The following is a 10,047-nucleotide window of genomic DNA, read 5'->3' on the forward strand; positions in this document are numbered from 1 at the left end:
CCACGAAGAAGAATAACGGAAGTCGGTCTGCAGGTCCTGTAACAACAAAAACACAAGCGTTGGGTGAACCTCGTTCATTTCAGAGGAGACCAACAAACGCGAAAATCATGTTTGAAAACTTCAGAGAAAGACTTCACATGGTGCAACAGGATTTAACCACAGGGTAGGTTTCATATTCTCATTTTCTGTTCCTTTTTTCTAAAGTATAAGGACACACGAGTAAACTGCTTGAATAGGTTAGTTACAATCGAAGTTGACTAATAGTGTGTTGAACACATTGAAGCTAAATCATTAAGTAACGCACTGATTAAGCACTGTGTTTCCCCGGATACTTTTAAGCATAAAGCCTAACTTTTGACTGATCAAAATATTCGTTTATAGTTATGCTAGTTTTTGAATTGGAAACACGAGATTCGGGTTGTTCTGGTACAAGTGCTCTGGTATTGTTTATTGCCCTCAGCTGATGGTCATGTGACGTTGGCTCAAGTAGACCTGATTCAGCTTTGCATGCCTTTAACTGGAATGTCGTAGCAACAACACAAATAATTTCTCTGGGGATGCATTTCCCTACCAATAACCCTTGGATGCATAAGTGCATTCAAAAGTGACCCACCATGGGTTGTTATTTAAGTTCTTTACCCTTATGCTGTGCAAGGATCTTCGGTGATGGTTTTAAAATGTAATCACTGATGCTTATTAGGGACAATGAAATCAAATTACAGTAGGAATATATGGTTAAGGATGCATATAATTGCCCTGCAACTGTCTGGCAACCAGTTCAGGGTGTCCCCTGCCCGCTACCCGAAGTAGCTGGGATGGGCTCCAGCACTCCAGCGACCCTATTGAGCATAAGCGGGGCAGATAATGGATGGATGTATATAATGTTTGTTAAGATGTTCTATTATTAACATTTGAGCAATTCTTTCATTTCAATGGCCAGGACTGAGTCAGACCCCATGTCGATATGGTCGGCTAACAACTTTTAGTGGTGCCAATTTCTAACACAACATGAGGGTTAAAAATAATAACAAGGTGTAAAATTGTCAGTTTCCAGGTATGTTATTGACATGATGCATTTAGTATTGTATATATTTCCTCCCACTAATTTTCGACCCCAATCATGAACAAATGTACGGACTTGTAGGTCATTTATCCAACAGTTAACGTACCAATGAAGGCACATTCCAACAAAATGTTCCTAAACTGTAACCAATTGGCAATAAAGGTTGTCGATGTGTGTGTGTTTGTGTTTTTATTTGTTTTTTTGTAGAAATTGATTATTTTAACAATTTGATTTTTAACCCTCTCCCAACAGTTTGAAAACACTGGGTGACAAATCAAAGGAATCCAAAAGCAGCAGGAGAAAATCCAGGTCTGTTCATTACCGTTTCTAGAGTTATTACTTGAGAAATTAAGCAACGTATCGCAGAGGTGTCAAAGTCAAACGGAGGGAAGGGCCTAATGAATTGAGCTACAGGAATGATTGAATGTTGATTTAAATTAAAATGACACATATAGTCTAGTTCAGCGTTTCTCAACTGGTGGGTTGGGACCCAAAAGTGAATCGCAGACCTATTTTCAGTGGGTTGAGGACCTTTGCCTTGGAAAAACAATGGCCTTTTACTGTGGGTCATTTAATCTTCTTAACCATAGCTGGCGATAGTAATACAAAAAAAAAACCATGCACAGTTCTTCCATTAACCCCTCCAAACTCCGTTGTTCAATACTTACCTATTGATGAGGTCATTAGGAAAAAAAAGATTTTCGCGAACGTGAATCATTTTTGTGTAATTTATCTGTAGTTTATGGATAAACACCTGCCACAGATATTTTTTCCACCCATAGTTAGATAGTATCGGTTGTTTGGGCCAAGTGTTTGAGGTTTCTGGCGGCACGGCAGCTGAGTGGTTCTCGTGTCCGTGGCACAGCTCTGAGGTCATGAGTTCAAATCCAGCTACCAGCCATCCTGTGTGGAATTTGCATGTTCTCCCCGTGCTTGAGTGCACTCCGGTTTCCTCCCACATTCCAAAAACATGCATTACAGGTTGATTGGCCTGTCCAAATTGTCTCTAGGTGTGATTGAGCGAGTGAGTTGACTGTCTCTGTGTGCCCTGCAACTGGCTGGCAACCAGTTCAGGGTGTCGTCTGCCCACTGCCCAAAGAGTCTTGGATGGGCTTTAGCATCCCCGCGACCCTACTGAGGATAAGCAGTGCAAATAATGGATGGATGGTTAAATATATCGAGTTGCTTTATAATATATATTGCAGTATTTGCTCATATTTATTTCATGTCTGTGCATGTTTGTTGTCTATCAAAGTTGGCTAAAGCTAATGAGGTAAAAGATTTTTGGGTTTTATTAAAAATGCAGATCATTAAGTATTAAGGGAATAATATTACTAGAAGTTCTTTCTTTTTTTCCTTTCATTCAATAAATTTGAGAAGTGGAAAAGTTTACTTGATTTGGGTTGCAGCTTGTAATTATGGTGGGTCCTGAAGTCTGACAAATGAAAATCACTGGCCAACATAATTTAACCTACTGAAAAGCTAACCAATATATTCAAATATGATCAGACAAATAAATACATTCTCTGATGGCTCCGTCATTGTTTTTCATCATGCAGAAAAAGTCACTTTTTTTTTTGCATAAAATCCCTGTACACATGTACATTCAAGCACTTTTATTTTCTTTCAGCAAAAGTGGGCTAAAAATAATAGAATTATATCATTTACTAAACTGCAATAAAATAAAGCGCAAGAAGAAGTAACGTACAGTAAAAAGCAATACACTATGATTCTTGGTGTAATAATCAATCAAAATCATTTTAGGGGCTGAAGAAAATCTTCTTGGGTGCAAAATCTGGTCTCCAGGCCTTGACTTTCAAATAGGTGGAATCATACAAATTAAAATTGACATTTTTTTGCATAACTTTAATCATCTGGAAAATCTGCAGGTTCAGTCAGAAGCCAACTAAAATGCATCCTGAATAAAGAAAATGTCAACATATATTTTGCCTGTTTTTTATCCTCATTCGGAGCAATTGATTAGGTGCTTGGCTGTGGTTGTAGATCCCAACTAAAATATTTAAAAACAGTATTGCATACACTCATTATAACATTAACCATTTACCAAGCTTGTTTGGCACGCTCTATGTTTACATACATTATTTTTTTTCAGGTATGAAGAGAGTCCTCCTAATTTTAGCGCTGGACTTGACATCCTGAACAGGTAGGTACACAACACACTAGGGATGCACGATTTTGGTAAAAAAAAACAAAAAACTAATTGCGATTTTTCAGACCTATATTGCAATTTCGATGGGATTTTCCATTCTTAAAGAAAAGTGCATTTTCTGTACAGGTTTTGTTTGTTGGGAGAACTTAAACTTAATGACATGCAAACTTACATTGAGATGACGTTATTATCGACTGAAAGTATACAACTGTAACAAAATTACAACTATAGATCTACAAATAAAAACAGAATTGCTTTTGAATAAATGATCTTTATTGTCATAAAAAGCTACAACAAAATTGGAGGGATTTTCCTTTCAGTGCAAGAAAGTGATTTGGAGAGTGGAATCGGGCAACCACGACTTCATCAATGTCTCCGGCACTGTCTGCAATGATTAAAATACAAGAGTCACAAATGTAGCCATTTCCTACGAATTGTAGCTCCAGGTCATCCATTTCATGGGTATTGGATCAGTACTTGGTTACTAGCTAGTTGTTAGCTTAGCTGTTAGCTTTCCCTTCTGACGCCGCCTCAATCATGTCCTGAACGTGATAACAATCCACGGAGCACAAGATTCTGATTTAATAATGAATTTTCTTACATCTAATGAGCTGCAATTTAATGAGCTGTCATGTTTGTTTTGGTGGCCAGTTTTAGAATGGATGTTTGACTGACTGCTTACACCAGCCTATCACAGTTGTGCACAAACTGCATGCAAACTGCCTCGCCTCTATTGACTAGTGCAGTTAAAATGTGTTTCTAATGTGTTGTTGTTGGCCAAACACTCCATTATTCAAATGACATACTTGAACTAGAAATCCTTGGAAGAAAAAACCACAGTGTCTTGCGATGACACAATCGCACTACGTCACATTGTGATATCGATCAACACTTCATCACACGCATGCACTCACACACTCGCACACAATTCGACTGCACTTTTTGTTTTTCGTCAATTTAAAAAAGTGTTTTTTTTTCTAGGTACGAGGAGAGTTGGTTTCTGCTACACAAAAAAACAAAAGACTGTGCTCAGGTTGCCGAGGTATGATCAGTTTTTTTCTTTCTTTTTCACAGAAATTGCCCTTCTTCTTACTTATCAACATGGTTTACTAGACCATACTTAATTATAAAATGGGTCTATCATTGAGTTACTACTTTTAAAAGACATTTATTGTATATGCTAGCTATTAAACGGATTCGATGGTGAAAGTTTTATATCCACAAGGAACATAAACATTGTTCCTTCCAAAGGCGAAGGGCATTCTGATGTGTTGCCGCACGTTCTTTTCCTCGAAATTTGAAAAACATAGAGCTGGAGAGAAGCAATGCAGTTGTATTTATTACAAAGTTTAAAAATAAGGATTAAATTAGCGTGCACTCAACATTAATTGATGGGGACGCGTTTTCCCACCAAATAGCATGCAAGAATGTTTTGACCCCTTCTCTTATAGTGAAAAAGTCAGAATTCAGACCTCACATTACAAAGCAAAATACAGGAACTCCCTCTACAAGATTACTATTGCACATTGCTGAGTCTTCAAGGTTGTATGATAAGACCATTGCTGTGAAAGTACACTGATATGAAAGAAAACATTCAGCAAGTAAATACTTCACTAAAATATGTCAAGTCAAGTTATGTTTATTTGTATAGCCCTTAATCACAAGAAGTCATAAAGTGCTACACTGACTACTAAATACACCATACCCTGATCTAAAACCCACACGAGGGCAAAGAAGAATTATTTGCACTGTTTTTTGAAAGTTTGACATATTTTGATCAAGACATCCTCTCGGATTCAAGGAGTTTTCTTTACTAATCATTTACAGAGAAAACTTGAATACAACACAAAACAAAAATAAGATTAATAAAAACAACAACAACATCAAAAAGAAGTTGGGATTTAAAAAAGTCAAACTTAAAAAAGAGGATTTATTAATGATACATCATTAAAAACAATCTAAGGAGCTGTTTGGGAGTTGAGTCAAAAGAGACGTTTTTTTAAAATGGATAAATAAATGAGTAATGTGGTTATTGAAGTCATGATGTGATGATTTAATAATAAACTTAATATAGCTAGAGAATTAATTCGATTGTGAAGGATAATAAATAATCCCTGATATAATGTAAACTGTTTTTCAATTTCAAAATATCTTTATATTCAGCATCTAATCATTTTGCTGTCTGGCTTTTCTAGACCGTCGATGGGGACGTGGTGATGCTATCAGCCCACTGGGAGAAGAAGCGATCAGCACTTGCACAGCTGCAGGAACAGCTCCAAAGCTTGCCTGCTTTCATCGAGGAACTTGATGCCATCACTGCCTCAATAGGTGTGATTTTTTTTTGCCAGCTCAAGGTCTATGTTCTCATGAAGAGGTGAATGAATAACAGCTTAACTAATATAAAAGTTATTGTGCTAGGGCATTGGTTCTCAAATAGTGGGAGAGAGCAAGGCTCTGTCAAGGGTGGCGCAGGCCTATTTGACCACAGGGAACTTTTTTTTTTTTTTTTTAAAGTTTCCTAGAATAAATTATAATTGCACCTCCACTCGACTAGGGAGCGGTGGCGCTCTCATTGGCATAGCCATTTAGTCTACACACAGTGCATGTAGCACTGAGTATGAAGTGTAAACATGAAGTGAAGCCAGACCCTCAAGTGACACTATAAAAATAATACTATAATGGATAGGAAGACAGGTGAAGGCAGTCTGGGTAAAGAGGCAAACAAAAGTATCCTTTCAAAAGCTAAGATGAGGAACTTTGACCAATTGCATGTAGTGTTTTTACTAAGACCAAGGTGGGAGACGAGCAAAGACCGGTGTGCTTGCTGCGTTAAAAATGTTGGCAGCGGACAGCATGAGGCCAAATAAACTAAGTTGTCATTTTAAGACATTACACCCCAATCACGCTGATAAGACATTTAAGGTTTTTCTTTTCCAGCTGAACCGTGCTGAAAAAGGGATGGAGATTTTGCATAGACTGAGGGGATCGGTTCCACCAATATTGAGCAATCATTTTGTCCCCACCAATATTATGCGATCCCTTAAAAAAAATCGCTCGTTCAAAGAAACACAGAAAGGGTTAAATCACGTTCTCTGCTGTAGCACTGGTGCATAGGAACAATGTATTTCCGCTACTTCACGGGGGTGGTTCGTTGGCTAGACACAAGAGTATTTCTTCTTCCAAGGGGCATGTGATGGGAAATAATTAGGATGCACTGTGCTAGTGTGCTGAATAGTTTTAGGCTTGAAAAGTATACCCTGACAACCGTGTGATAGTAACTTAAAAGAACCCCTGTATTTGTGTAAGCAGCACATCTGGAAGGTGATTTTGAAGAAATAGAGAGCAAGCTGGTCTACTTGGAGACACTGTGTTGTCAGTGTGAACAACAGACGCTAAAGCAGCGTCATATAGATCAACTTGAAGACTTTAAGAAAAAAAAGAGGTGTGCTACATCTAACATATACCCACCCACTCATTTCCTTTTTATAATCTGTCACATATAGGTGCATTTTAGAGGTTGACACATTTTTACATTTTTTGCTTTGTTCTCTGTTCTCAAGTATAACTGTGGCTTTTGTGCCAAGCTTTTGCATGTGGTCACTCCAACTCTACCCTCTTCAAATAAATGGAGTGGTGGATTCAAATTGCTTTGAACCCATATATTGATAGGAGCAGTCATAATTAGAATGTCTGGGGTATTATCAGCGTGTTCAAAATAAGATTTAAAAAAAAAAAAAAAACTTAAACAACTGCAACTTCAGTGGACCCTGTGCCAAAATCGCTACCCCCAAGATGGGTAAAAAGGCTCAATATCATTGTTGAATTCTTATTCCACAAACATAAAAATATCCCAGCATGCTGCTTTAGAACTAGTAGGCAGGTTTTACAAATATTTAGAGTGATTTCTACTATAAACTATCCATCCATCCATTAACTGTACCGCTTATCCTCAGTAGGGTTTAGGCCCTAAAAGACGCAGGCCCTAAACTTTAGGGGGTGCTGGAGCCCATTCCAGCTATCTTCGGGCTTAGAGCAGGGGGGCACCCTTGAATGTTTGCCAGCCAGTCGCAGGGCTCACAGACAGACAACTCACTCGCTCATTCACACCTAGGGACAATTCGGACCGGCCAATTGCATGTTTTTTGAATGTGAGAGGTAACCGGAGTGCCTGGAGGAAACCCATGCAAGCACGGGGAGAACATGCAAATTCCACACAGGAATGTTCGATCCCATGACCTCAGAACTGTGCCGCGGACGTGCTAACTACTCAGTCGCTGTGCCGGTTACTCTAAACTAGAAAACTTTTAACTGCATCCCACAGTATTAAGTAACCAAAACATTAATTAATGATAACGCACCAAGAGAAAACTTTTCTTTGTGCTTAATTCAGATTTCTCCATAGCTAATTTTTTGCTCTGATAGTACAATCTATGCTTGTTTAATGGGATCTTTTTGTATTTGTCTTTTCAGGAGAGAACTGGAGGCCCTGGAAGGTAAGATGCATTACTTCTGCTAGTGTTGTCATACAGTAAGAGTGCGCGAATTTGGGTTTTTATCCGATCCAAGTAAATATAAGGTACTATCAATCGATACTGATCCGATACTGACACTTTTTGCTTGGAAATGCCATGATCATTGAATAATTGAAGCCACCCAAACACAGCATTTTAGGCACTAAAATGTTATATTTTTACTGAAACATGCTAGAATCATAAAACTCCGGGTTGGAAAACTTGTGAATTTTATATATTTAGTGCAGGAATGGTGAAAAAAGTTCAACTTTTTGAGTTATGCAAACTTTAAAAAAGTGTAACTGGCATCCTAAATAACCAAACTAGCATAATGAAAATAGGTATACTTTATAACAATGTCAAAATGACAACAAAAATACTTTCCGTTGCACAATATTTTGAAAATAAAGCCAATAGTGCTAAAAAATTGCAGTCTTTTGTTCTCTGCTCAAAGATTAAGCCTTTTTGTGACGTTGCCATAGGTACAGCAGATCCACATGTTTTTGTTCCGGAAAAGTAACATTTTAACTTTTGGTTGCAGCTTGTTGCTCTCTGTAGGGTTAGCTTTTTCTAATTTGTACAGACTGTACAAGTAAATTTCTAGTGTTGCCACAGTAGTGGACCACGTAGAGGAAAAATATGATGGAGTGAAGTATTGATCTGATTCAAGTACTTGTTTAGTATCAATGATGCCAATTTATGGATAGATCCACCCACCTATATTGTACTGTCAAACTTTTAACGAAATTAAGCCAAATGTGACAACATTGTCCATGGTAGTTGTATTTTTGTTGTATTTCTGTAGAATTCCTTTTTCAGAAAAAATATAAAACAGTTGGCACCCAAACCTACAGTTTTCTCATTATTAGGACTTAGTGTTAGTATTTTTATATGTACGTATATTGTCACTATATTTTCGTTTAGCGGGCTGGATTAAAAAGAACGGCTGGCCCACTCTCAAGTACAGTTCTAACAAAATAATTCCAATGTAATCTGTTAAGTATGAATTGTAAAAAGTATCATCAAGTCAGTACTGTTTTTCTAATCGGGTATCTTTCCATCTCCAGTGGAACTGAACGCCGAGCATGCTCAGAAAGTTGCAAAGCTGGAGCAGGCACGGCAGCAGAAACTAAGAGAGCGACAGAAAGTTTACGAAGAAGCCTTTAACCAGGACTTGGAGAAATACCGCTCCACTGGACATCTTCAGCACAGAGGTACACAATTAATGAAATGGTAAAAAAAAAAGGCGATAAGGTAAATGTAAATGATTCATGTTTCCTGTGCTTGCCTGTGCTTAAAATAGAAGAACCAATAGCAGCAGGTGTAGTCGCTCTGGATAATGTGACGGTGACCAACCTGTCAGACCAGGAGGCTTTGGATGACTTCCTCAACTCCGGTGAAGATCTCAGTTCTGGGTCATCGCTCACCTCAGGTAAGCGATAGACCAGAATCAGGAAATTGAAAGAGTGAATAAAACACTCCAGGAAATACAATCACCTTTGATGCATTTGATACAGGTCCGGACCTCAAGTTGAGTTCCTCAGAATCCTTAATCAGCCCGCTGAGCCACATCCCTGATCTCGAAAAGCTATTGCCAGACAAGGACTCGGATTGCTTTCAAGAAAATGAAGGCTTCAGCGAGGGCAGTGATGAGCTGGTGGTGCAGTTAGATGAGGAGGACGTTCTTCCGGACATGACTTTGGTGGGCCTGCAGGATCCAGACCATGTCAGGAGCTCTGATGAGAGTGACTCACCAGGGGACTTGCCTTGTGGGTGACAAAGCAAGCACACCCTTGAATAGTCTCAAGTGTCTTTACTGCTGCCCGAGTAGGGACAACAAGCTACTACATAGATTTTTTTTGGTGCAGCAGACAAATCAAAGATGCAGCTAATGAGTGCTGAGGATGTAGTTTATCAACTGAAGGTTTTTAGGTGTGATGCAAAATGCATTTCTATTACCCTCTTGTGCTTTATCTGAGTGGTGTGCACCAAAATTCACGCCACCTTTCCAATTTAAAAATTCTTAATTCAGCAACCAAATATGCAGCAATCGACATCCTCAACATCTTGTCCAGTGTTACATTTTTATTAACTACGTCCTTGTGTCTGTTTCTTTTGTTTTATGTGCACTTCTGTCAAATTTTGAGGTACGTACTCTATCCTCCTGAATTTTTTTTATCTCTTCACCAGGATTGGTATGACTGAGAACTCATAAAAAAGACAATCGTTTTGATCTCACTGTTTTTTTCAAAGATGTATGCAAATAGAACTTCATATAAGTTACTATAAAGTACACAGCTGGG

General features: G+C 38.3%; 1 protein-coding gene across 1 annotated transcript; it reads left to right on the plus strand.

Annotated features, from left to right (window-relative positions):
- The first annotated feature begins 22 nt into the window (after positions 1–22).
- On the plus strand, positions 23–10,047 carry LOC148371727 (dysbindin-A-like). The gene is made up of 10 exons (XM_088326290.1): positions 23–163; positions 1,316–1,372; positions 3,177–3,227; positions 4,215–4,275; positions 5,429–5,561; positions 6,543–6,675; positions 7,704–7,726; positions 8,812–8,958; positions 9,048–9,176; positions 9,262–10,047. Exons 1-10 carry the CDS (start codon positions 108–110, stop codon positions 9,519–9,521), a joined length of 1,050 nt encoding a protein of 349 aa, XP_088182416.1. The 5' UTR covers positions 23–107; the 3' UTR covers positions 9,522–10,047.

Source organism: Urocampus carinirostris, chromosome 2, assembly GCF_059441175.1.
Source record: "Urocampus carinirostris isolate Australia breed hairy pipefish chromosome 2, RoL_Ucar_1.0, whole genome shotgun sequence".
Lineage (NCBI taxonomy): Eukaryota > Metazoa > Chordata > Actinopteri > Syngnathiformes > Syngnathidae > Urocampus > Urocampus carinirostris.